We start from the raw sequence: 27,616 nt of genomic DNA on the forward strand, positions 1-27,616 counted from the left end.
GCCGCACTTCTTCGTCCCCTTCGTAGGGATGGCTAGTTTTTCGGATGACCGAAGTACTGAGCTTTCGCATAGATCATAGCCAGTTTCGTTCCTTCCAGAGAGAGGTGGCCTCGGGAATCTGATAGTGGTAGACACGTAAGGTAACTAAGGGGGGGGGGGGGCGGGCGAAGTAATGGCAACCTCGTTGTTCTCGGTCATCTTGTACTCTTCGGGTTCGGTGTTGGTATGGACTTCTTCCAAATTTGTTCTAGATTTCCGACTCAACGAAATCCATTTGGATCTTTGGGGACAAGCTCCGAAGGTGGTCCGCGACCATTCGGGTTCTTAGCCACTAGCTGGCTTCAGAGGCGATCCGTCTAAAGCCTAGCGACAGCGTGTCAGAGGCAAAGCCGAAGGCTAGACGGGAGAGGTGGTCCTCGACCCCCTTGGCCCTTAGCCGCTGCCTGGCTCCGGAGGTAATTTGTCCGAAGCCTGTGACGGTGCATCGGAGGTGAAGTCGAAGACTAGATGGGAGAGGTGGTCCTCAACCCCCTCAGCCCTTACCCGCTGCCTGGCTCCAGAGGTGAACCGTCTGGAGCCTGGGGACGGCGCATCGGAGGCAAAGCCGAAGACCACATGGGAGAGGTGGTCCTCGACCTCCTCGGCTCTTAGCTGCTACATGGCTCCGGAGGAAATCTGTCCGGAGCCTGGCGACAACACATTTGAGGCAAAGTCGAAGACTAGATGGGAGAGGTGGTCCTCGACCCCCTCGGTTCTTAGCCATTGCCCGGCTCCGAAGGTAATCCACCCTGAGCTTGGCGACGACGTGCCGGAAGCTGCTGCACCTGTAATGGATAGTTGGGGATTCCATACTATCTTGTGTGCCACATAGAGTGGGCTTTTACTTAATCTAAGCATGATCTTCATAAATGATGTAAGAATCGTGTCTTAGATGAGACTGTAGGGTAAATGACTTTACCTTTTACCATAGGTGTTTGAGTTATGCGAGCCATACCTCTTCCTTCGGCGAGGGGATCTATACCCCTTTGATCTGTTGACTGTGCCTCTCGGAAGCTAGTGGGTTTCACACTTCTCCGTCACGGAGGCATTTGCCTTCAAGATGTCAGGGGGTTTTGTTCGATCAGTCTTTTTAGAACTTCTCCGTCTGGTGGAGGCCTTTTGGAAGACAACCCCATTCGCGGGGTTTTTTTGAAGACTCTCCATCTTGTGGAGGTTTGGTAAGGCTCTCCGTTTTGGCAGAGGTTTATGTAAGTCTCTCCGTCTCACGGAGGTTTTCGGAAGTCTTTTCGTTTGCCTTCAAGATGCTGGGAGGTTTTGTTTGATCAGTCTTTTTAGAACTTCTCCGTCTGGCGAAGGCCTTTTGGAAGAAAACCCCATTCGCAGGGTATTTTTGAAGACTCTCCATCTTACGGAGGTTTGGTAAGGCTCTCCGTTTTGGCGGAGGTTTATGTAAGTCTCTCCGTCTCACGGAGGTTTTCAGAAGTCTTTCCATTTTTGATGGAGGCTTTGTAAGACTCTCTATTTTTGCTGGAGCTTTCACAGGACTCTCCACTTTTGCCTGAGGTTTTACAAGTTTCTCCGTTTTTGCTGGAGTTTTTGTAGGGTTCTCTGTTTTTGTCAGAGGTTTTGTAGGAATCTCCGTTTTTGTCGGTTGTTTTGTGGGACTCTCCATTTTTTCTAGAGGTTTGGTAAGATTCCTTGTTTTTATCGGAGGTTTTGTAGGGCTGTCCATTTTTGTCGGATACTTTGTAGGATTCTCCGTTTTTGTGGGATTCCTTGAAGCACTGAACACATTCATTGTACCCTTTTACAGTCTACCCTGATAGGTTACCAAGAGCAGGCAAATCTAAGATCATTACGAACAGCATTGCACATAGAGTGAAATTCACATGTTTGTACTCATCCCATACCCATACACATCTTTCCACTATACAAGAAGATCTTCAACCAATGTTTTGAAGTACATATCGATATCGGTACCTAGTTGATTCAGCCCACTAATCAATAAAGGCATCATAAGGTACTTCCGCTTAATACACATCCAAGATGGAAGGTTGTAGATACAGATAGTCACAGGCCAAGTGCTATAATTACTTTTCATGTTGCTAATCATACACATCTAATATGGAAGGTTGTAGATACAGATAGTCACAGGCCAAGTGCTAGAAGTACGTTTCATATTGCTAAAAGGATTCGTGCCATCTATACTCATCCTGAACCTTAAATTCCTCACTGCATGTCTAAATTTCTTGTATTTTGTATCAAATCTCCTCCATTTCTTAACATCAGTAGGGTGTTTAAGCATTTAATCTTTCTTGCACTGTTTGGCATGCCATCATATCAATTTGGCATTCGCTTTGTTAGCAAACAGCTTCAAACAGAGTATTGTAGGGAAATACTAAACCACCTTAACAGGGGATCTTTTCTTCTTCCTCTTCACCCCAAGTCATTGCTCTCGATATCATCAACATTACGTTTGCATCATGGTGCATAGCAAATGCGACACGCTTCCAAGTCTATATTTTGGCTGCGAAATAACATGCAGTCGTTTCTACATGCATGTATTTTCTCTACATCCAATCCCAATGGGCAGACAACTTGTTTGCCATGGTATGTGTTTTCGGGAAACAACTCTTTGGAATCAATTCCCTCAAGAATTTTAACAATTCATTGAAGCACTTATCGACCCAACCATTGCTATGCTTCATTTGCATTAGTGTCAGCACAAAATGCAACTTGTTGTGTTCATCTTTACAGTTTGGGTAAACTGGTTTTTTAGAGTCCTCTACCATGCACTAGAACTTTTGATTTTGTCTTTCACTGGTGAAGTTCCCCTCCCCATCACACAACATTTGTTCTATGTCGTCTTTATTGTTGCAAACAAATGTATCACCTTCATCATTCTCGATAAAAGTATCTTCAAATGTCGACATATTGAAGTCTTCATTAGCCATCATATCGTTGCCTCTATCTTCTTCGACTGTTAGTTGCCCTTCATGCACAACCTCTTCCAGTTCATCGTGCTTAGTCCAATAGGTATAGCTAGCCTTGAAATCCCTGCAAATCAAGTGTGCACCAATCTACTCTATGTTTGAAAACTATTTCTCGTTCTTGCAATCGACACATGGACAACATATATAGTGATCATCACATTTCCTTTTTGGTTTCTTGAACGTCATGACAGACCTAAAAAAGCCTCAACACCATTAAAGATATCTGGCATGCGATCCTTGTACATCCATGACCGGTCCATCTATAAATCATTATAATTAATCCCATACAACTTATAATCATTAAATATTTCAAAATATAGAAAAAAATTCATTGAATTACCTCACATCTTGATTAATCCCTATTTGAGGGTACATCTCCTTCCGGCACTTGGGCTGGCTTAGGGGATCTGCCTTCCAAAGGCTGTCGTGCCCGATTGCGACTCGTGAGTGGACGTGCCATCCCTACAACACAGTATTATATATTTGTGTGCAATTCACGATGTTAATTAATGAATAGAGGAAATCCATTGTATTAATATTTAAATTTAAGACTTTAAAAATATACGCAATCCACATACTAGAAAATTAGGGCTAGATTGTAATGTACACACACACATCTATTTACATGTGATTTTAATCTACTCTTTAAATCATCTCTATACATCGACAATGTCAAAATTGTTACTTTTTCTAAATTAGATCTCAGTTGGATCTCTTGCTCCTTCTAAAATTCATTATTAGGGAACAACCACCTACATTCAAACCTAGAGCAATCTAGCAAGTAAATCCAACTACAAATGAAATGTAGATCATTTATATACATCTAACAATGATAAAATTGCAAACTTTTCCTAAATTAGATCTCAATTGGATCTCTACCTCTTTCAAAAATTCATCACCATGGAACAACCACCTACATCCTAACCTAGAGCAAGCTAGCAAGTAAATCTCTAACTACAAATGAAATGTAGATTATCTCTATATATCTCACATGACAAAATTGCAATCTTTTTCTAAATTAGAGCTCAATTAGAGCAATCTAGGGCAATCTAGCAAGCAAATGTAACTAAGAATGAAATATACATCATCTTACTAACTTTGGAGCACCTTGATTCCTCCAAATTTTGAATGCTCCAACCACAAGGATGGCAAAATAGTGGGCACATCGGTCGGCTCTGTTCTAGTCAGGCTTGGGAAGAAGGAATCACCCTTTATACTGTAAGAATCATCAATGCTGGTTCATTGCTAGAACTGGTATTGATAGCAATTACAAGCACCAGTTCTTGTATCAGTGCTGGTTTGTAAAATGAACCAGCGCTGATGGTCGGTATTAGTGATGGTTCGCGGCTCCATCATGGTTCAGGCACAGGAGATTAAGAACGGACAGTGATACATTTTCACTACCGGTTCTTGCATAACTGAAAGTGATGAGCCGCCATCTTTGGTCGGTTCTGTAGTAGTATGAAGAGCTTGATCAGATGAATCCTTTCTCAAGCAAGTTCTTCAATTGTTTCTTTAACTCCACTAACTCATTGGGAGGCATTCGATAAGATCTCTTAGCTAACGGGTTAATGGTTGGAAAAATCTCATCTTGGTGCAGAAAAGCTTTTTAGGGGTTGGTCGACTCTGCAAAAGCTTTGATTCGAAGATCAGGCATTGTGGTTGTAATACCTATGTAAAAAAAGAAGAGAAAGAAAAGGGAGTCATAACTGAGTTGACAAAGTGGCCAACTCGGCCATGACTCTGAAATGTCGCCACCATCACCTCTTCCTCCTTCTCACCCCATATCTTACCCCGCCGACCCTTATCCCTATGTCTGTCTAGATAGATAGGCCCTAGCCGAGCTGTCCGAGGCAACTAGCATCTGGGCCTGGATAAAACCAAGCCAAGCCAAAAGATGAGCTGAGCTGCCTCCTGAGTCTAGCCAAAAAAAATTGCGCTGAGCTAACCAAACTGAGCCAAGTCGAGAAAATCGAGCTGAGCTATGAGCCAATCCTTTGGAGGAATATTCCCTCCTTTTCATTTTTCTGAATTAACCTCCTAGCAAATCTTCTTTTCGCCTCCGTTCTAACTCCGATTTTGATGACTCTTCCAGCAATATTCATCTAAGTTTAAGATCTATCGAACCATGTCAATCTCATAATTTTTATAATTTAATTATTTTTAAATATAATTTTTTTTTACTTTGCTTATGCTTTTCTAGAGATCTAGATTTAGCACCTTAACTAGTTTAAGGGTAGTTTTTGATGTAGATAACTTACATAACCATGTTTTAGACTATAAGGCAAACCTTAGCGTGTGGGCTATAATAGTCTATACAGTAGATTAGAAGCAATTTCAATTAGGATAAATAGTGACTTAATTAGGATAATTAATAAGTTAATACATGTTAATTAGGTAAAAATGTTAGATAGTTGTGAACTAGGGAATATGACATACATGCTCACTTAAGCTCATAGGAAACCCTAGTAGCCACCTCACAACTAGTTAATCAGTAGAATTCCTTTAATTATAACTTGATCAGGCTTTCCCTTCCACTATGTTAATAAATTAGAATAATAACTTGATCTGGTTTTTGCTATATAACCGGACCCAATATACCTAATAGTGTAGAATAATCACATAGACCTCATACTTCAGGTTAACATAGTAATGGAGAATAATAGTTTAGTCTTCATACTTCATTTTCACATAGCAGTAGATAGTAGTAGAGGCTATCCCCTAGAGTAGCTAGATCCTCAATCCTTAGTGTACGTTCCTCGTTAGAAATTCATATAGAGTATCTCGATCAAACATTACCGATGTTATTTACGTATGTTAGAGGAAGGAATGTTTGAGGAGGACCTGGAGGATTCAAACTATGAAGAGGGAGGAGGAGAAGACTACTATGAAGGTGAGTCCTACACCTTGACCATGTTGTACACATGATTTCAAATACAACCATCAGAGTTGAGTCTAAACCTTAGTAATATGCATGCTTAGGTTATGAAGTTTAATTTAAAAATGCTAAGATAGTTATGACCTATGTTGCATATGCCATACCTTGATGTTTATTTATCTAAATTATGTTGAAATCCTAGAAGGTTCCCAATATCAACTATATTGATTGTTTGGATGACCGCTTACTTACTAGCATGCTTATGATAGCTCTACTTAAATGCTGAACCAAGATAAATATTTGCGTTAATCATGTTTTTAGAAATGTGTGAAATGGGTGTGTGCTTGGTTGTGTGTATGCATGGAGTTAAAGAAATAAACCCTAAAGATTGACTTGACAGGGTGAGTAAGGTACCCCACTGTGGTGGGACTACCTAAGGAGTAAGGTTCGTCTTTGTGGTGTTTTTGTTGGAAGACAATTGCCTAGGTCATATAAAGGACCAGTTCGTTTGGACATCTCACCTAGCGACTACTAGACAACAACATATCATGTATGTGGCAGGATTTAACCCAACCCCATCAACTTAGCTTGGTACCCACTAAAGAACCAAGAGAAGACTTGGACTATGTGCATCCCAATGTCCAGTTGGTGCTATTATGAAGGTCATGTTTGAGCCATGTTTAAGTGGGATCTGTTGCTTTTGGCCCTTCATTAAAGTCCTGGTGGGAGATCCTTTAGTGGGCCATGTGTTATCCTGAGTAGTGTTACTTGTCTCGTGATTGGATATCATGGGCAAATGTTGGGAGGGTGTTATGTCTCATTACACTAGTTCCACCAAATGTTAAGGTTGGAATCTATGATTATGTTGTGGGTAAAGTGTGTAACCTATGCAGAGTGCAAACTATTCGAATAGTCATGTCCACGGTCATGGATGACACTATTGTTTGGTTTTAATGATTAGCTTAATGTGCGAGTACCTCCTTGATGTTTGAGTGGGCAATGTGTCCATGTTTTGGAATGTAGGTTATGCCCCTTGAGTTGACAGGGATGTGGTGTGTCCACCTACTATAAAACTCAAGAACTGGAGGAATTGATGTATCTCCCATAGGGACAATGACCCCGACTAACTCAACTTAACTTGTGTTCCTCAAATACTTTGAACTAGGCTTTGAAACTGAACCATCACATCAAACTGGCTTTCCACCAAAACATAAAAGACTCTATAGCCTTATCCTTGTTCTATCCCTTATGCATCTACTTATTTTCCCTTCAAGTAGAACTTGGTGAGTACCTTATGTACTTACCTTTGCTTATTTGGATTCAGATGAAGACTCACGGGACAACTTTGCCGATGGAGGCAATGACAAATAAGAGAGTTAGGTTTTACCTACACTCAAGCCGCCTGTTGGGCTTGGGTCTTACCGTTGTATCCCGCTATTTGGTGAACTATGTTAATTTAGACTATGGGCATTTGTCGTAACCAACTTTGTGTTGTATTCTTATATATTGTAATTCTATCAAAGTATGGTGGTGACGTCCGAATTCGTTGATATTGTGAGTATCAGCTAATGATCTAGAGATTGATACAAGATGCACAGTAAAACTTCAAAAGATGGGTCCTATAGAGGAACAGTACCACCACCATCTTTCGGACCTTTTTCCATTGCAGCACATACCTTGACTCGACCGAAAATAAGCCTTCGGAATCACAATGCCATGCTGGGAAATCATCGTAGTTGCACAAATTGGAATCAACCGAATGGTGCACACATACACAGGCCAAAAAATGTACCTGATCAGTTCTACATTCCATTGACATGTAATAGGGTTTATTAATTCTTTCACCGGGAGGTCAGTCTCGAACTCATGATAGAGGCTCCCTTCCATTGCTTTGGTGAGCTTTGTGGCCTTGCTAATGACTCTAAGATGTGAGGAGTTTCTCTTATCATAGATTTTTCTTTTGTGGAAGTTGCAGCCAGTTGCAATATGGGATTTTATGGCTGAGAGGTGACGCAGAGACGTCAGAATCACCCCCAAGAAACAAGATTGTATGTCTATCGAGTATAGACCATTCAAACTTGAGAAAAGGAACTTATTTGTATGATATATTTCAACCATAACATCGATGCCATTTGGTTTTCAATCCGAGCTGAATCTTGTTCTGATTTGGATTGATTGGTCCTGATATTAACAATATTACACCTCATGAAAACTAAGTAACATAGACCTTACACAGACGGAAAATGTCACAACACCTCCCCAAGAAACACCAATGCACATAGAAACTACACTGGGACACCACGACTAGGGTACATCAAAAACACAAGTTCATACTATTCATTTATGTGTCTTGATAAACTTTGATATAAGCTGTTTTTAGAGCTTACTTGAGGCACCTTGTTTTCCTTGACATACTTTGCAAATACTTGAGCAATTGCCGCCAAAGGTGCAATGCTGACCTTAGACTCAAGATTAGGATGTGTATCATCATTCTCGTACTCAACAGTTAATCGTAGTACTGATAAGGCGGGTCCCTTCGCAATGACTTCCATCTGGATCATGTACGAGAGGAACCCCAGCTTGAGAATGTCTCCTTCAATCGCTTTTGCCTCCTTAATGTAATCCTCGTTGTCAACTTTGGTGAATTTTTTCATCTAACCCTTAAGCGAAAATGACCATATTAGGTTATGATTGTGATTTTAGTGATTAATGACAACATGGTTAATGTGACTAATATGTTGTCAAGTATATAAGTATATACTTTAGTAGATCTCACGGATGCAATACATAAAGAAACCACCATAGCCAGGACAAAGTTTGGTTGAATTGGAGAAGTACCAGGAGATTTGTTCTCACCAAATGGTTTGGTGTACTGAAGTAGTACACACCGGAGCATTTTGTGCACAGAGAGTTCAAATGGCTTGGTTGGCTCAAGATAACTCATTGGATAGTCACTCACTGGATAGTCTAGTGATGTACGTTGTATACACCGAAGGCTTACACCAGAGTATTTTACACGGAGAGGCTACAAAGGCATGATTTGGCCCAGGTTAACTCTCCGGATAGTTCGGTGATGCAGATGAAGTATACACTGGAGTGTTTGGTGTTCACAGTAACTTTGAGTGGGAGTCCAATGGCTAGTTTTACTGATGTACACATCGGTTAGTCAAGTGCTTGTACCACTGTTATCACTAGATCATCCGGTGTTAACAATTTTTGTGAGCCGTTAAGACAACGGCTAGTTAGTAGGTTTTAGGCTATTTATATCCCTCTACTCAGCTATTTGAAGTGGCTGGAGTCCAGAAAATCCCATATGCACTTGAAAAGACATCCAAGCCATCAAGGTGGCAAACATGATCATCCAAGGTAATTAGCACACTATTTGAAGAGTGATTAGTGCTTATTAGCCTAGAGAGAAGTGTTGCTAGGTGCTACAACCTAGAAAGTCGATCAAAGAATGATCCAATCATGTACTGAGAGGTACACTCCTTTTGAGTCATGGTGACTTGTCGGTAACTTGTTGACCCTCCGACTTGGTGTGGAGCGGTGGCAAGAAGATTGTGCGGGGATGTGGAGGCCCTTGCCTTTGTGACTAAAGCTCCAAAGTCAAGATGACATTCAAGTGACTGGAAGAGAGGTTAGTGCTGAGATCTCGCCTTGATGGCTTGGTAACTCATCGTGCTTGAAGCCTTATCTTGGTGACTTGGTAGCTCAAGAACCATGACCAAAGGAGACTTAGTGATCAGAAACATATACTTTGTAGAGCTCTAGCGTGGACTAGGGGAGGCATTCATAACATCAATACCACGACATAAAAATTCTTTGTGCCGAGTTTGCTCTCTCTACCTTATTTATGTTTCCGTATTTACATTCTTGCAATTTAGCTTCCTAGATTTGTTGCAATCTCTTTTGAACGATAGAGTAGACGCACTAGATAAACCTAGAGCATATTTAGATAGAAATTGATATAGATTTATCTTTTATAGTTTGTGAATCCAGTTTAGTTTTTAAGTGTTCTAATTCACCCTCCTTAGGCGTCACCATTCCCTACAGTTGGTATCAGAGCCTCGTGCTCTTGATAGGTTTAATCGCCTAGAGTTGTGACGTCTAGGGTTGGGATGGATACCCATAGTGCTCTACATTTTGACAGCAATAATTTTTTCCAATGAAAAATTCTAATGACTTGTTATTTGCACACTAAAGATTTAGATATTTGGAGAGTCACTGAGGAAGGGATGAGGCAGCGCCTCACGAAAAAATAAAGACAATTAATGCATTGGCAAAAAGTATTCTTTTATTATATTTATGCGTTGATGTATTTAATTGTGTTTATTCTTTCACCAATGCACATGATATCTAGACTAGTCTCATTGAAATACATGAAGGCAAGGATGAGGAAGCAAGAGTAAGGGTCAACCTTAAGCAAAGATGATGGTGATCAAGATGAAGAGAGCGATTAAGAGGATAATCAATGCACATCAAGTAATGAAGAAATTTATTCTAAGATGTCCAAGCTCATGTTACAAGTAGATAAGAATATCAAAAGGATCAATTCCAATATTGATCATCCAATCTCCTTAAAAGACTTGGTCAAAACAATTGATCATATCAAGAAAGAGAAGAAAACCAAGAACAAGAGGGGGACAAGAGTAAGAAGCAAAGTGTTTGCAAGTGTGGGAAGATGGGTGAGTGAAGATGAAGATTTAAGATCATATGATAAGAGCCTCACCATCCACTCCTCCAAGAGAATCTATTCCTTAAGGTCATCATCACGCAAGTCGCCATCGCGCAAATCATCACACAGGTGCCTTATGGCCAAAGATATGTTAAAGTGATGTAAGTGATGATGAATCCGATGAGGATTCTTTCTCCCATGAAGAACTTCTTGATTTAATAAATGAGTCACATAGGACCTTAAAGAAACAATCTAAGAGCTTAAGAAATTCAATGCCCTCAATGACTTTTATGCTACCTTTGTTTTAAATTATGAATAATTATTGAGCAAATTCAATTTGCTAAACAAGAAGTATGAAGAGCTTAAGGAAAAATATGAGTGCATTGAATCTCAATCTAAGGTCGCTTTGGAGCAATCTCAATCTCTCTCTAATTCAAGCCTAAGGTAGATGCTTCCACTTCTTGTGAGGATTTAATTGATGTATCTAGCTCACCCCTTTGTAATGTGACATGTATTAAGAATATTTTTGTAGAATCATCTAATGAAATCATTGCACAAGAGAATGATGAGCATAAGCAAAAAGTGAAAAAGCTTAAGGAAGACTTAGCAACATTAAAGGGCAAATGATATGTCCAACCTCCTCAAAATAACCGTGATAGTATGGTGAACAAGCTTGCGGAGGGGTCCACCGTGACATTCTTCAAATGCCATAAAAAATACCACAAGTACTTTAAATGCAAGCAAGTCAAGAAGGAGACCAAGGAGATGAAGAACATGATGAATCTCTCCAAAAAGACCTTCAATATCTACACCAAGCCCAACTACAAGACCAAGACCATGAGAAACTACTACAAGCTCAAGAAGAAGGACAATGGCAAGGTGGTTGTGCATATGGTTGGGAGAAATGACTAGGGGTTGAATCAACCCATTTAGATGCCCAACGAAGTCATCACCAACATGAAAGGGCCCTCATCGGTTTGGGTTCCAAAGAAGATTTGAAGTCCACGTGGCTCAAGGATTTGGAGACTTGACTCACAAAACGAAGTGATGGTCTAAGCAAAGAAGCGAAGTATATAAGATTGGGCGTATTGATGAAGATTATGATCATCATATACCCAAATCCCCATCCAAAGGCGAAAGGTACTAAATGCAAAATCCTTTCAATTTATACATTTGTCATGTCTAGGATTGCATATGCTTATTCTAGTTACTGCAATACCTAGTGTAGGTTTTTCATATGGTAGGTTACTTGTGTTTCTCTCTTTCTTATGAGCAATCTACATGGTTTATTAGTTATAGTTTCCTTACATAGTACTAGTTTTTCAATTGGTATCCTTTATGTGCGCTGAATCAATCTATAGAATAAATTCTCCTTTGTTATCAAGAACAAGTGCATATCTCTTACAAGTATTCAACACTTATTATGCACACATTAAGGGGGAGTATATCCTATGGGTTAGGATTTTGAGACTAATATGTGTTTCAAGTGATATCTTTTGTAATCTCATGGAGCAATCTATAAGTTCCTGGAGGTATGCAATGCTTAAAGGCTTCAATTGGTATCTTTGCCAATTCATTTATTCATTTAAGCTATCTCTATGCATAATATGGCTTAAACTTCCATCTTGACATAGTGTCTAGTTTTGCACATGTCTCTCATATCATATGTATGCACATATAGGGGGAGTTTAAATCATATTATGTGAGTTCCATGAATTGTAATCCATGTGGTTTCATTTCAATTGGTACCATACTCTTGAAATTGTATCCTTAGAAGTAGTATCCCTTCAATTGGTATCATTTCATTAGATCATGATTTATGAAACTTTCTACCATATGCTCTAACGCTCTTCCTCGCTTTCAACATGTGTTTGTAGCCATTTTTGAGATTGTTGACAAAGGGAGAGAAGTTTGACGACTAAAGCAAGAGGCATACTAGTGGAGAACAAGAAGGAAACAAGATGCCAAGGTTGACAAAGGGGGACTGTCGGTATGTTCAGAACCAGGGGTCCCTAAGTCCCGAGACCAGGCCGGCCATCCGCCACATGTCACCACCCTGCAAGGTAACAAGAAGCTAAGTCCCGGGAGAAGGTGCTCGGGGCCGCCGCCTCTGGTTCCCGAGCACCCTAGTTCCCCGATGATCCACAGAGCCCAAATACCAAGAAGGAAGTGCTCGGGAGAGAGTGCTCGGGGCTGCACGTGGCAGCCCCCGAGGACTCGGTGCCCCGAAGGTCCCACCAAAGTGTTCGGGAGAGAGTGCTCGGGGCTGCACGTGGCAGCCCCCGAGGACTCGGTGCCCCGAAGGTCCCACCAAAGTGCTCGGGAGAGAGTGCTCGGGGCTGCACGTGGCAGCCCCCGAGGACTCGGTGCCCCGAAGGTCCCACCGAAGTGCTCGGGAGAGAGTGCTCGGGGCTGCACGTGGCAGCCCCCGAGGACTCGGTTCCCCGAAGGTCTCACTCAAGTGCTCGGGGGAGAGTGCTCGGGGCTGCACGTGGCAGCCCCCGAGGACTCGGTTCCCCGAAGGTTCGCGCAAGATCATTCGACGACCCGAAGGGTCCCGTCATCAGGGTGTCATCCAGTCAAAGGCCCAATGCCGCATTTAATAGGCACGCGCGGCCTGACATCCTGACATTCTCAGCTGCCCACGCCCCAGTGTCAGACCCTGCCATGCACTGGCAGGGGGGGAGCGTGGGTCCATTAAATGCACGGGTCCCGTCCCGTTTCATCCGGGTGCCTCGGGATAACGTTGCCAAGATCGAAGCGCTCCGTCTGCCACCCTGCCATGGCGGAAGAACAAGACAGGGTGGGCGCACCGGACACCTCTGAGGCTGTCCGGTGGGCCCCCTTTATGGCGCCCGAGGGCTTCCACAGTGGCGGGTGGTCGAATGCGCGCCGCATTTCTCCACCGCCCCTGTCACTTCGCCAAGATGAAATGATTACGCCTTTCTCCGTGGCACCTTGGCATTCGCATCCCCTCTTTCCCATTCAGGATATGTTGAGGTCGGCGCGCCTATAAAAGGAAAGGATGGAGAACACGTAAAAGAGGGACCGGAAGTGTGTGAAGAAGAGGATGCATACTTTCGAACCAGCTCAAGCCAAGCTAGAACACGAGAGCCTCAAGCTCTTTGTAAACGGCTCTCCCATTGGAACCAGATACATCCTTGAAGAATTCCCTTCAAGGATAAATATAGCGCTCACACAGGAGTAGGGTGTTACGCCTCCGTGCGGCCCGAACCTGTCTAAACCCCGGTGCACCCATTTTTCTCGCATTAGGGCGATCATCTCCCACCAGCCATCGCATTTGTTTCCGTTCCCGCTTATTTCCCAAACAAGCTTTTCCAGGATCATCCCCCCGGCCGAATCTCTAAAAAGGGGTCTCTCGGGATCCCTGCGACAGGAGTTCACCCTCCGACAGCTGGCGCGCCAGGTAGGGGGGAATATCCCTGGATTGTTTGTTTCACTTTTTTCCCACAGGAAAAGATGGCCGGTGGGCACCGTCTCCAGCGTTCCGGCTCCACTTCCAGTGACGGAGCGCTGCCCGACGTCAGAAGGAACCCCGTCGCTGCTGCAGACCAGCAGCAGCCGCCATCCACGTGCGCGTTTTTTCCCGCTCAAGGGGATCAAGGCGCTGGGCCCATCAGGGCCGCCGCTGCCGCTGCCGACGCACTTTCCGACCCCCACCAGGTGGTCGGGACCCCGGCCGCTAGGTCCACCTCTGGACCACGTCGGGTGCCGCCTCGGCGCAGGCTCGCTTTCAGCGAGGCCAGCCCAGGGAGCGCGCTGCTTGCAGCACATGCTCTCCTTAGGCACCCGCCCGTTCAGGCCACGCCAAACACTCCGGAAGGCCGGTGGATACAAGATGTCATCGCTTTGGTCGGCACTGCTCGTCGCTAGGTGCAGGCCGGGAGTCCTCGCGCCACTTCTCAGCATGGTGCCGCCAGAGCCGGCTCCTCAACGGGCAACACCCGCACGGGCCGAGGGGTCTCCAGGCGGAGCGCCGTCCCCCTGGCCGTGTCTGAAGCCCGGGACCTTCGTTTACACCTTGACGAGCGGAGGGGCCACGAGGATGCCCGAGTTACTCTCGAACGTCAGCGGGAGACCCGGCAGGGGGTTGGGGCAGAGGACCAGGCTTCCTCTCTCCCGGCCCGCCGCCACCGGGGATCCCCGGCTCGCCGCTTCTCGCCACCGAGGACCCCCGCTCGCGCTGCGGGGTACGGCACCGGTTGCCGTGCCTTCACCACCGAGCTCCGCCGGGTTAGGTGGCCTTCCAAGTTCCGCCCCGAGCTGCCGAAGAAGTACGACGGGTCCATCGACCCTGTCGAGTTCCTCCAGATCTACACGACGGCCGTCCAAGCGGCCGGAGGCAGCGAAAAGGTGATAGTAAACTATTTTCATGTTGCCTTGAGGGGTTCCGCCCGCTCTTGGCTTATGAACTTACCCCCAGGGTCTATCGGCTCCTGGGATGACCTGTGCCACCAGTTCGTGGCCAACTTTCAGGGCACGTTTACGCGTCCCGGTTTGGAGTGCGACCTCCACGCCGTCCAACAGCAGGAAGGGGAGACGCTACGGCGATTTATACAGCGTTTCAGCCAGGTTCGCAACACTATTCCGCGAGTGGCCCCCCATGCTGTTATTGTTGCTTTCCGGCAGGGCGTCCATGATGAGCGGATGCTCGAGAAGCTAGGTACGCACGAGATCGAAACCACTGCGGAACTCTTCGCACTGGCCGATAAGTGCCCCAAGGCTGCGGAGGCCAGGGCGTGGCATGCTCCTCGCCCCGCTTCCGACCAGCCAAGTTCTTCCCGCTCTGATAAGCAGGAAAAGAAAAAGAGAAGGAAGCGCGAGGCCGCTCCCATTGAGCCAGCCCAAGTCCCCGCTCACAGGGTGCCGCAAGAGCCCGATCACCGGCAAGAGCGTCGGCCGGGTGTCGATCGGCGCCCCGTCAGGGCCCCTGCTCGGGCTCCTCCTCGGGCCTCTGTGCCCGCGAGGGCCCCGGCACCGGCTAGGGCGCCAGCTCCAGCAAGAGCCCCGGCCCCTGGCCGAGCTCCTGTTCCAGCGAGGGCCCCCGCTCCCGTGGGGCCCGAGCCAGGTAAATGGTGTCCCATACACCTGACCAGATGGCACGACCTCACGGAGTGTCGTACGGTCAAAGGACTCGTGGAGCAACGCCAGAGAGAGCGCGACGAGTCCCGCGGAGGAGGCGATACCGAGGTCGTCCCCAACAACGCCGAGCTCGGCTTCCAGGAGCCCGAGCATGCGGTCGCCTTCATCGACGGGGGCGCTTACACACCTTGCTCGTGCCGTGGCATCAAGGTCATGCGACGCGAGGTGTGCTCGGCAACCCCGAGCGAGGAGGCCACAAGACCCCTGAGGTGGTCGGATGCTCCGATCACGTTCAGCATGGCTGATCACCCCGCCAGTACTGCAGCCGTGGGACGGCTACCTCTGGTAGTGTCTCCCACTATCTGCAATGTTAAGGTCGGCAGAGTGCTGATCGACGGTGGTGCCGGCCTCAACCTCCTTTTCAAAGAGGCTTTTGAGAAGCTGCAAGTATCTTCCCGACGCCTAAAGCCGTCACTCCCCTTCTGTGGAGTAACCCCCGGGCACTCCCTGCCCCTCGGGCAGGTTGAGTTGCCTGTCACGTTCGGGAGCCGGGACAACTTCCGCACGGAGTGCGTCCTCTTCGATATCGCGGAGCTCCCTCTCCCCTACAACGCCATCCTCGGGCGTCCGGCGCTTGCCAAGTTTATGATGGCCGTGCATTATGCATACCTTACGGTTAAGATGCCCGGCCCCGCAGGCTCTATCTCCGTGATCGCCGACTCCGGCGGCGCCGTCTCCTGCGCTGAACAATCATACATGGCTCTGGTCTCAGTGCAGGCCGAGGTTGATGGCTCTACAGGGGGCCGGGGACCCTCTTCATCCAGACCCCGACTCGCCGCCGACACCTCTGTTCCAACGAAGGAGGTCGAGGTGGGCGAAGACGCTACCCAGGTTATCCGTATCGGCAGCGACCTGGGTAGCAAATAGGAAAGCGCGCTCGTCGCCTTCCTCCGGGCTAACGTAGACGTGTTTGCCTGGCAACCGTCCGACATGCCCGGGATCCCTAGGGAGGTGATCGAGCATCATTTGGCCGTGCGTCCGGACGCCCGCCCAGTGAAGCAGAAGGTCCGGCGGCAAGCGCCAGAGCGCCAGGAGTTTATCCGCGAGCAGGTCCGCAAGCTCCTCGACACCGGATTCATCCGAGAAGTCCTCCACCCCGACTGGCTAGCAAACCCAGTCATCGTCCCGAAGGCCAACGGCAAGCTTCGCATGTGTGTGGACTACACCGACCTTAACAAGGCTTGTCCTAAAGATCCCTTCCCCTTACCTCGCATTGATCAAATTATAGATTCAACTGCGGGATGTGATCTTTTATGCTTCCTAGATGCAAACTCTGGGTATCACCAGATTCGCATGGCCATAGGGGACGAGGAAAAAACTGCTTTTACTACCCCGGTGGGGACTTATTACTACATGTCAATGCCTTTCGGCCTGCGCAACGCTGGATCCTCTTTCCAGCGCGCTATTCGTATCACTCTTAACTCGCAGGTTGGCCGCAACGTCGAGGCTTACATCGACGATCTCGTGGTCAAAACCCGAGACCGCGCCACCCTGCTCGAGGACCTTGCCGAGACTTTCAACAGTCTCCGCTCTACCCGCCTCAAGCTCAACCCGGAGAAATGTGTCTTCGGGGTGCCGGTGGGCAAGCTCCTTGGTTTCTTGGTCTCTGGCCGAGGGATCGAGGTCAATTCAGAGAAGATCCGGGCCATCGAGCAGATGCGACCCCCGGTTCGACTCAAGGAAGTCCAGCGCCTCGCCGGCTGCATGGCAGCCCTCGGGCGCTTCATCTCCAAGCTCGGGGAGCGAGGGCTCCCCCTCTTCAAGCTTCTGAAGAAATCCGGTCATTTTGACTAGACGCCGGAGGCTGAGCAGGCCTTCCGCGACTTAAAGAAGTACCTTACTTCGCCACCCGTGTTGGTGGCTCCTTCTCAAGGTGAGCCCCTGCTGCTCTACGTTTCGGCCACTCCTCAGGTTGTGAGCGTAGTACTGGTGGTGGAGCGCGACGAGTGTTCGGGGCCGGGTGCTGGGTCCCAGCTCCCAGAGGCCCCCGACCATTCACTTGTCCTCGCGGCTCCCCCTGGGCAAGGGGTCGAGCCCGAGTGCCCGGCCAAGGAATCGAGCCCGAGTGCCCGGCCAGCCCCGACCATACCGCCGACCCTGGGGGGCTGTGGCAGCCCCCCGGGTGGGGCCACCATCCGGGCCCGCCGGGTACAGCGACCGGTGTACTTCGTCAGCGAGGTCCTCTGGGAGGCCAAGACAAGGTATCCCCAGGCGCAGAAACTACTCTATGCCGTGCTCGTCGCCTCCCGGAAGCTGCGCCACTACTTCCAGGCGCACAAGATCTCGGTGGTTACCACTTATCCACTGGGACCCATTCTCCGGAACCGGGAGGGCACCGGGCGCGTTGTCAAATGGGCGGTTGAGTTGGCGGAGTTCGACCTACACTTCGTCTGCCGCCAGGCAATCAAAAGCCAGGCACTCTCCGACTTCTTGGCAGAGTGGACGCACGTCCCCTGCGTCATCCCAGAAGAGATCTCTACCTATCCCGGGCGCGACGCGCCCGGGTACTGGGTTATGCACTTCGATGGCTCCCTCTCGCTGAAAGGCGCAGGGGCCGGAGTGGTTCTCACCTCCTCAACGGGTGAAGAGCTCCGGTACGTCGTACAGTTGCAGTTCCGCGCATCCAACAACATGGCGGAGTATGAAGGTCTCATCGCCGGCCTTCGGGCTGCGGTGGGGCTCGGGATTCGTCGCCTCCTGGTCAAAGGGGACTCCCAACTGGTCGTCAACCAGGTATCCAAGGAGTACCAGTGCACGGATCCTCAAATGGCGGCGTACGTAGCTGCAGTCAGGAAGCTTGAGAGACGCTTCGACGGCCTCGAATTGCGGTATATCCCTCGCCGCGACAATGCTCCGGCCGACGAGCTCTCTCGCCTGGCCTCCTCACGTGCGCGCGTCCCTGCCGGAGTCTTTGAAGAAAGACTCGCACGGCCTTCCGTCCTGCCTGCCGAACAGGATGAAGGGGAAACCTCGAACTCAATTCAGGGGACCCCGGCGGTGCCCTCAGTGGGAAGCCCCGTCAGGGCGCCGCCGTCCGGCGAGTGCGCTGTGCTCGCCGAATGTTCTCAAGATGCCTCGTGGATGTCTGACATCCGAGGGTACTTGAAAGAAAAGTTCCTACCCGAGGATGAGGCGTCTGCCGAAAGAGTTGCTCGGTAGTCCAGGCGTTATGCCATAGTAGATGGGGATCTCTACCGGCGTAGCGCAGGAGGTGTCCTCCTGAAATGCATCTCTCGGGCAGAAGGCGGCGATCTTCTCGCTGAGGTCCACGAGGGCGAGTGCGGTGGCCATTCATCGTTCCGCACGCTGGTCGGGAAAGCCTTCCGGCAAGGTTTCTACTGGCCTACAGCTCTCCAGGATGCTTCCGAGCTGGTTCGGCGCTGCAGGGCGTGCCAGTTCCATGCAAAGCAGATTCACCAGCCAGCTCAGGCTCTCCATACCATTCCCCTGTCATGGCCTTTCGCGGTCTGGGGTTTGGACATTCTGGGTCCACTCCCCCGAGCAGTCGGGGGCTATGCATACCTATATGTCGCTATCGACAAATTCACCAAGTGGCCGGAGGCGGTCCCAGTCATCAAGGTGACCAAAAACACGGCGCTCCAGTTTATCCGCGGCATCACTAGCCGCTTTGGCGTCCCCAATCGGATCATCACCGACAACGGCACCCAGTTCACTAGTGCCTTGTTCGTGGACTATTGCGAAGATCTCGGCATCAAGCTTTGCTTCGCTTCCGTCGCTCATCCTCGGAGTAACGGGCAGGTCGAGCGCGCCAATGCGGAGATTCTGAAGGGCCTCAAAACCCGGACCTATAACGTGCTCGCTAAGCACGGGAAGGGATGGGTGGACGAGCTGCCAGCCGTGCTGTGGGCCAATCGGACTACGCCAAGCCGCGCCATCGGGGAGACTCCGTTCTTCCTCGTCTATGGCGCCGAAGCAGTCCTCCCCTCCGAGCTCACTCTGGGCTCCCCTCGAGTGCATGCATACTCCGAGGGTGAGCAGGAGCATCAAAGGCGCGACGACATGGACTACCTGGAAGAGCACCGGCGGCGCGCTGCTGTCCGGGCGGCTCGGTACCAGCAGAGTCTGCGGCGTTATCATCTGCGCCATGTCCGGGCCCGGTCTCTCGAGGTGGGGGACCTAGTTCTCCGACGCATCCAGTCGCGCGAAGGAATGAATAAGTTATCCCCTGTGTGGGAAGGTCCCTTCACCGTAATCGCGATCCCCCGGGCAGGTTCTTTCAAGTTGGCGACGGAGGAAGGACAGCCACTCCCGAATCCGTGGAACATCGAGCATCTCCGACGCTTCTACCCGTAGATGGTCGTGCTCGCGGCTCAGGTCAGCAAGGCCGGGGGCTTCTCCCCGCCCGGGCAGTCTGAAGGCTTCGCCCCGTGGGGTAAGTCGTTGTCGCCCAACCTTGTAAATATTGCACATTAAGTATTTCGATAAGCAATCGCTATGTCAAAATACTTTTTTTGGATTCCGTATGTTTAATCTGTCTGGTGAGGAGCTCGGTTGTGCGAGAAAAAATTCGCTCTCTCTTTTTCCCCGCTGACAAAAGAATCCCGATCGGTATGCATGCGAGCAGTCGCCGCTGACTTACGTCCGCCATAGTAGGCTGTGGTGTTCGGTGTCGTGACAGGCTCCCGGGCACTACCGAGTTTCGGGGTGCTCCGGGTAATCCCATCGCTCGAGCTGCTCGAGTAGTCCGGAGCTCGGGCCCCCGGAGCGGGCTGTCGGTGCTCGGTCTGGTCTGTCATACCCGGGCGCCACCAAACCATAGGACCTCTGGGTTATGCCTCTGCCCGCTCTTGTCCGCTGGTTTGGGTGTTCGAGAGGTCTCGGGTCGAAAACAAGAGTAGTCTATAACAAGTACCGCACTGGCAGAGCGCGCCAGACAAAGAAATCCTATTTTCTCTTTTAAAGTCACAGGCTGGCGATCACAAGCAGCTCGGCCGCGAGGGCTTCAATGCCCCGGTCTTTGGTCGGCCCCAAGGGTCCTCGGGTGGTCCTACCACTTAGGCGTGGGTGGTCGAGATCACCCGACCCTAGGAGCCTCGTGCACCTCCAAGCGCTCGGGCGCCCCGTTAAAAGAATTAAGTTCCCGACACCTGAACTCGGAAGCACATCCCTCCTGGATCGATGGGCTGGAAGGCCAACAGCTGTCCGGTGAGTGGTTATATTCAGACAAATCTACCTTCAGTAAATTTATGTTCCCGAGTCATTCTCGGGGGCTCTCGCGCTTTAATCTGTTCGGTGAGGTGGTTTCCTCGCACGCAAAAACCCTGCCGCGTGTCTACTTTTTCCCAGAACGACAGAGCGGTTTGCAGAAAAGAGTAGCGTGCTTGCGATAATGTCTGACCGAAGCCCTTCGTGGTGGTCGTGGTGGTCGTGGTGTTCGGTCCGCTTTTAAGGACCCCGAGCACTACCGAGTCCTCGGGTGCCCTGGGTAATCCTATCGCTCGAGCTACTCGGGTAGTCCGGAGCTCAGGTCTCGGGGGCGGGCTGTCAGTGCTCGGTCTGGCCCGTTTTAAGCCCGGGCACCACCGGACCGCGAGGACTCTTGGTCACATTCTCGCCCGCACGCGTCTCCCTTCTACTAACTGAGTGGTCGGAAAGTGAAAAAGTGTTCATTAGGCACGGCGTGTTCCGAGCGGGATCGATCTATCTCCCGGACAAGGGAGTCTGTGTCTTCATTTCTTAACCTAGGCAATGCGGACTCGTGAGAGCCCGAGGGCTGGCTGCGCCAACGTCCGCGATCGGAACAACTTCGTTTCTCGGGGATGGGAAGGTCGGGAACGGCCCGACTGAGTACTCCCCGGGACTTCCAGGCAGAACACCAGAAGAAACATCAAACACACAGAGAAATTGGAGTTGCGAGCCCAAGGAGAAGCTGCCATTATATTCACAAGACATATACAAGGCGTTTTCTAAGGGTTCACTCCTAATATTTACATCCATTAAGACGGCAAAAGAAAGACAAAGGCTACAAAAGATCTAGTCGGCGGCGGAGGCGTCAGCTGAATCCTCTGAGTCGTCCCCGGGGGCTGGCGGCGGCGGCACCTCTCGCCTGAAGCCGGCCGCCACCACGGAGGCGGTACTCCGGACCGCTGCCCGGGCGGCCTCCCCCTCAGCCTCGACCACTCCCTCCCGCGCCGGCTCCAGTGGGAAGTTCAGGTCCCTGCTTCGGTAGCAGGCCAAGACGTGCTCGGCCACGGCACGTGCCAAGCCACGTCCCTCCCGGGCGGCAAGTTCCTGGACTGCCCAAGGCAGGGTCTCGAGGCGCTCGCAGACCTGCTGCAGCCCCAACACTTGTCGTGCGGGGCCGTCGCCCTTCTTGTCGTCGACAAGCCGTCCGAGACCACCCTTCTCCACGGCCCGTCGCATCCGCCGGAGTATGTCCTCCAGCATATGCTCGAGGTTGACCCGCGAGACAAAGGCGGTCTCGAGCTTCTCCTTGGCGGCCCGCAGCTGTGCCTCGAGTCCCTGGTCCCCGACCGGACCGGAAGAACCGCCAGCCGCGGCGGGGGCGGCAGCCTGCTTTGTCTTGGCCACCATCTCGGACAAGGCGCGTTCGCGGGCGACCAGTTCCGCCTCGTGCTTCGCATTCTCCTCCGCCCTGGTAGCCGCGGCGGCCGCCGCAGCAGCAGCTTCGCCCTCTCGGCGACTCAGTTCGCCTTCTCGGCGACTCAGCTCATTCTCCCGCCGGGCCAACACATCCTCCTGCTGGGCCACCGAATCCTCCCGGGCACCGAGATCCGACGCCGATAGCTCATTGTCCACTTCCCGGATGGAGACGTCCTCCTCCCAGCGCTTGAATTCTTCTCTGATCTTACGGAGGTCATCTTCCCAGCGCTGGAGGTCGGCGCACGTCTTCTCGGCCGCGCCCTCCCGGCGGGCCAGCTCGGCTTGCCGCTCCTCCGCAGCCTGCTCCCGGGCTGCAACTGCCACCTCCCTCTCCTGCGCCTGCCCCATCCTGGCGAGGGCCTCGGCAGCTTGCTGCCTCGACGCCTCGGCCAAGCGGGCGGCGTCTTCTCGTTCCCGCGCGGCTTCTGCCCGCGCGGTCTTCAGAGTTTCTCGTTCCCGCGCGGCTTCCGCGCGGATGTCTTCTAGGAGCTTCTGCTCCCGCGCGGCTGCCGCACGGGCCTCCTCCTGGGCGCCCGCCAGCTGCGCCTTCTCCAGTGCCAGGCGGGCGCGCTCGGCCTCGAGCTCCCCCTCCTTGGCGTTCACCACTGCGCCCAGCCGCCCAACCGCTACTTGGACGCCTTCAATGGCGGCCAGGAAAGGATCGGCGGGCTGACCGGGCACCGGTGGGGCCCAGGCTTCTCCGCAGAGTGCCTCCAGGGGGGCCGAGCTCTCCGCAGGGCCTTGCACCGCCATCCGCCCCGGGCTCTGCCTGCCCGGGGTAGGCTCCGCCGGAGCCAAGGTCTCGGACTGCGGCCGCATTCCCGCATCGGCCGCCCTGTCCACCGGCCCCGGCAGAACATCCACCTCCACCGTTATCATACCCTTCGGAAGTTGTGTGGACATGCGTCCACTCATTTTCCCGTTGGAGCGTACTTGAGGTCTAAATCCGCAAGGGCCACCTCTCGAAAGCTTGCCACATGGCGTCCGCGCCAGCCTTGGCCTCGGTCGCGACGAAGGGCCCATTTGCAGTCTCCGTCCCGTCGGCTACCAATGGGCCCGGGGGTTACTGTCGGTGTATTCAGAACCAGGGGTCCCTAAGTCCCGAGACCAGGCTGGCCATCCGCCACATGTCACCACCCTGCAAGGTAAGAAGAAGCTAAGTCCCGGGAGAAGGTGCTCGGGGCCGCCGCCTCTGGTTCCCGAGCACCCTAGTTCCCCGATGATCCGTAGAGCCCAAATACCAAGAAGGAAGTGCTCGGGAGAGAGTGCTCGGGGCTGCACGTGGCAGCCCCCGAGGACTCGGTGCCCCGAAGGTCCCACCAAAGTGTTCGGGAGAGAGTGCTCGGGGCTGCACGTGGCAGCCCCCGAGGACTCGGTGCCCCGAAGGTCCCACCAAAGTGCTCGGGAGAGAGTGCTCGGGGCTGCACGTGGCAGCCCCCGAGGACTTGGTGCCCCGAAGGTCCCACCGAAGTGCTCAGGAGAGAGTGCTCGGGGCTGCACGTGGCAGCCCCCGAGGACTCGGTTCCCCGAAGGTCTCACTCAAGTGCTCGGGGGAGAGTGCTCGGGGCTGCACGTGGCAGCCCCCGAGGACTCGGTTCCCCGAAGGTTCGCGCAAGATCATTCGACGACCCGAAGGGTCCCGTCGTCAGGGTGTCATCCAGTCAAAGGCCCAATGCCGCATTTAATAGGCACGCGCGGCCTGACATCCTGACATCCTGACATTCTCAGCTGCCCACTCCCCAGTGTCAGACCCTGCCATGCACTGGCAGGGGGGGCGTGGGTCCATTAAATGCACGGGTCCCGTCCCGTTTCATCCGGGTGCCTCGGGATAACGTTGCCAAGATCGAAGCGCTCCGTCTGCCACCCTGCCATGGCGGAAGAACAAGACAGGGTGGGCGCACCGGACACCTCTGAGGCTGTCCGGCGGGCCCCCTTTATGGCGCCCGAGGGCTTCCACAGTGGCGGGTGGTCGAATGCGCGCTGCATTTCTCCACCGCCCCTGTCACTTCGCCAAGATGAAATGATTACGCCTTTCTCCGTGGCACCTTGGCATTCGCATCCCCTCTTTCCCATTCAGGATATGTTGAGGTCGGCGCGCCTATAAAAGGAAAGGATGGAGAACACGTAAAAGAGGGACCGGAAGTGTGTGAAGAAGAGGACGCAGACGCTCGAACTAGCTCAAGCCAAGCTAGAACACGAGAGCCTCAAGCTCTTTGTAAACGGCTCTCCCCTTGGAACCAGATACATCCTTGAAGAATTCCCTTCAAGGATAAATATAGCGCTCACACAGGAGTAGGGTGTTACGCCTCCGTGCGGCCCGAACCTGTCTAAACCCCGGTGCACCCATTTTTCTCGCATTAGGGCGATCATCTCCCACCAGCCATCGCATTTGTTTCCGTTCCCGCTTATTTCCCAAACAAGCTTTTCCAGGATCATCCCCCCGGCCGAATCTCTAAAAAGGGGTCTCTCGGGATCCCTGCGACAGGAGTTCACCCTCCGACAGTTACTCATCTACATTTGGTATGAAGAGCATGCAATGGAGAACCTCTTGCATGGATCGATCAAGAGAGATAGTGGCAATAGAAAGGAGGAGCCACAACAAAGGGGGACTAAGTGGTAAGAATATATATCCAAGCAATGTGGTAAGGCTTCGTTCTCTTTACAATTGGTATCATTTATTATTTGCCACTTTTTTTGATTGTGTTGTCATCAATCATCAAAAATAGGGAGATTGTAGCGAAAATGGCCCTATTGGGTCATGATTGTGATTTTGGTGATTAATGACAACATAGTCAATAGGACTAACATGTTTATCAAGTATATTCTTTAGTTGGAACAAAACATAACAAAAACACCGTAGTAGCCGGAACAAAGATTGGTTGAACTGGAGAAGTTCTAGGAGATTTGTTCTCACCGGATGGTCTGGTAAACTGAAGGTAGTACACACCAGAGCATTTTGTGCATAGAGAGTTCAAGTGGCTTGGTTGGCTCAAGACAACTCACTGGAGATTTTACACAGAGAGGCTACAAATGAGCGGTTTGGCTTAGGTCAACTCACCGGATAGTCCAGTGACGGAGATGAAGTATACACCAGAGTGTCCAATGTTCATAGTGTCTTTGAGTGGGAGTTCAACGGCTAGTTTCTACTGGTGTACACATCAGATGGTCCGGTGCTTGTACCACTATTGTCACCAGATAATCTAGTGTTAACAGTTTCTGTGAGCCATTGGGGCAACGGCTAGTTGACAGGTTTAAGGCTATTTATACCCCTCCACTCAGTCATTTGAAAGTGACTGGAGTCCAAAGAATCCCATATACACTTGAGAAGACATTCAAGCCATCGAAGCGCTAAACGTGATCATCCAAGGCAATTAGCACACCATTAGAAGAGTAATTAGTGCTTATAGGCCTAGAGAGAAGTGTTGCTACATGCTGCAACCTAGAAAGTGGTTCAAGGAGTGATCCAACTGTGTACCGAGAGGTACGCCAGCGCCTTAAAGTCTTGGTAACTCGCCGATAACTTGTTGACCCTCTGACTTGGTGTGGAGCGGCGGTAAGAAGATTGTGCGGAGATGCGGAGGCACTTGTTTTTGTGACTAAAGTTCTGAAGTGAAGATGACATTCAAGTGACCGGAAGAGAGGTTAGTGGTGAGACCTCGCCTTGGTGGCTTGGTGACTCATCATGCTTGAGGACTTATCTTGGTGACTTGGTAGCTTAGCTGATATCGGAAGAGACTTGACGATTGGAGGCATATCCTCTGTGGAGCTCTAACGTGGACTAGAGGTGGCATTCATGCCATCGATACCACGGCTTAAAAATCTCTTATGCCAAATTTTCTCTCTCTACCAAGTTTACATTTTCTCATTTACATTCTTGTAATTTACCTTCCTAGATAGGTTGCAATCTTTTTTGAACGGTAGAGTAGACACACTAGATAAACCTAGAGCACATTTAAATAGAAATTGTATAGGTTTATCTTGTGTACTTTTTGGAGCTGGTTTAGTTTTTAAGTGTCCTATTTCACCCCCCCCCCCTTATGACATCATCATTCCCTACAACTCTCCAGGCTAGAAATTCCTATCATGTGGTGAATGAAGTAGTAACATCAAGATGAAGAATCAGTAGTGGTTCCAGAAGATCTCTCTCTATTTTTTTCTGAGAACCCGCAAAAGATCTGTGCATTCTTTTTATTAATGTCAGCTGCAGAATGGTGCCAACACTGCCATCGCCACTGATGATCTTGACATTGATAAGGACATGTGGACACAGCTGAGGAAATAGCTCCACGGCACTCAAAGTGCCATAGATCCCCCACAGCTCGGAAGCATCGATATCGGTCTCGGGTTCATGAACCGTTCTCCCATTCATTGCTCTTGTTGTGTCTTAGCTTCACTCAGCTGTGCTTCTGAACTCTAAGCTGTATATATATGTATATATATAGGGACACTATTCTACACCCTCCCCTTTGGCCCCCACGGTGCGCCCCACCCTGAAGTCGTGGCCCTATGTGTATACAAATCACGCTCGGTAGCTGGCCTCTGTTGTATTCGCATCATCATCACCGCCTCAACTCTGTACGATTCCTGTCTTGCATCACCGCCTGCTAATAAGCTTCAAATTAGAGTGTCGATTTCTCCCAATCCCCCAATTCATTTGGCCATGAGGTCTGGCCCAATCCCCAATCCGATTCCAATCATGCCTGATCCCTTTTCTAGGATTTGCTATTTTGGTCTGGGGATCTAGGGTTTGATGGCAAATTTATTTGCAACTTTTGGGGGATTCACTCGGTTCTAAGGATAGTTTTCTTCCTATGCCTCATGGCTGCGGCATGGCACAGGGGACATAGGGGTCACAATTTGGTGAGGGAGCGAGAGCTCGATCTGCTACTGATGTGGTGAGAGAGTGGGAGTTCAGTAATGTTTGTTGCGTGCATGATGGGAGTATGCCCGATCTTCCAAAGGTAATGTAATAAGTCGATTGGTAGAGTTTCAAAATTGATGATCGAAAGTCTCTGACCAGAACAGACTGAGAACCCTCTCAACCATTACTCCCTTGTTATCAACTATACCAAAATGCGGTTGATCTCGCCAAGAAGGCTCTTCCTAAAATCGAATCAAGAATATTGCTAATTACCAATGAAGAACTCGAAGTTGGGGTTTCACAAACCGATATACAACGAAACTATATAAAATAAAATAATCTAAGCAAAACCCAAGTCTAAACTACGATGTCTACTATATATATAAGAGAGACGTGAGGAGGTCGACCTAGAGTTGTCCAGC

At 50.1% G+C, this 27,616-nt stretch overlaps 1 protein-coding gene across 1 annotated transcript; it reads right to left on the reverse strand.

Moving 5' to 3' along the window:
- Positions 1 to 8,204: 8,204 nt before the first annotated feature.
- LOC133896847 (norbelladine synthase-like) lies at positions 8,205 to 26,702 on the reverse strand. Its single transcript, XM_062337495.1, has 3 exons — positions 26,527 to 26,702; positions 14,510 to 14,540; positions 8,205 to 8,525 (listed from the first exon to the last, which is right to left on the reverse strand). The coding sequence occupies exons 1-3, from the start codon at positions 26,700 to 26,702 to the stop codon at positions 8,205 to 8,207; spliced, it is 528 nt and encodes a 175-aa protein (XP_062193479.1).
- Between the last annotated feature and the right edge of the window lie 914 nt (positions 26,703 to 27,616).

Source organism: Phragmites australis, chromosome 17 (assembly GCF_958298935.1).
Source record: "Phragmites australis chromosome 17, lpPhrAust1.1, whole genome shotgun sequence".
Classification (NCBI taxonomy): Eukaryota; Viridiplantae; Streptophyta; class Magnoliopsida; order Poales; family Poaceae; genus Phragmites; species Phragmites australis.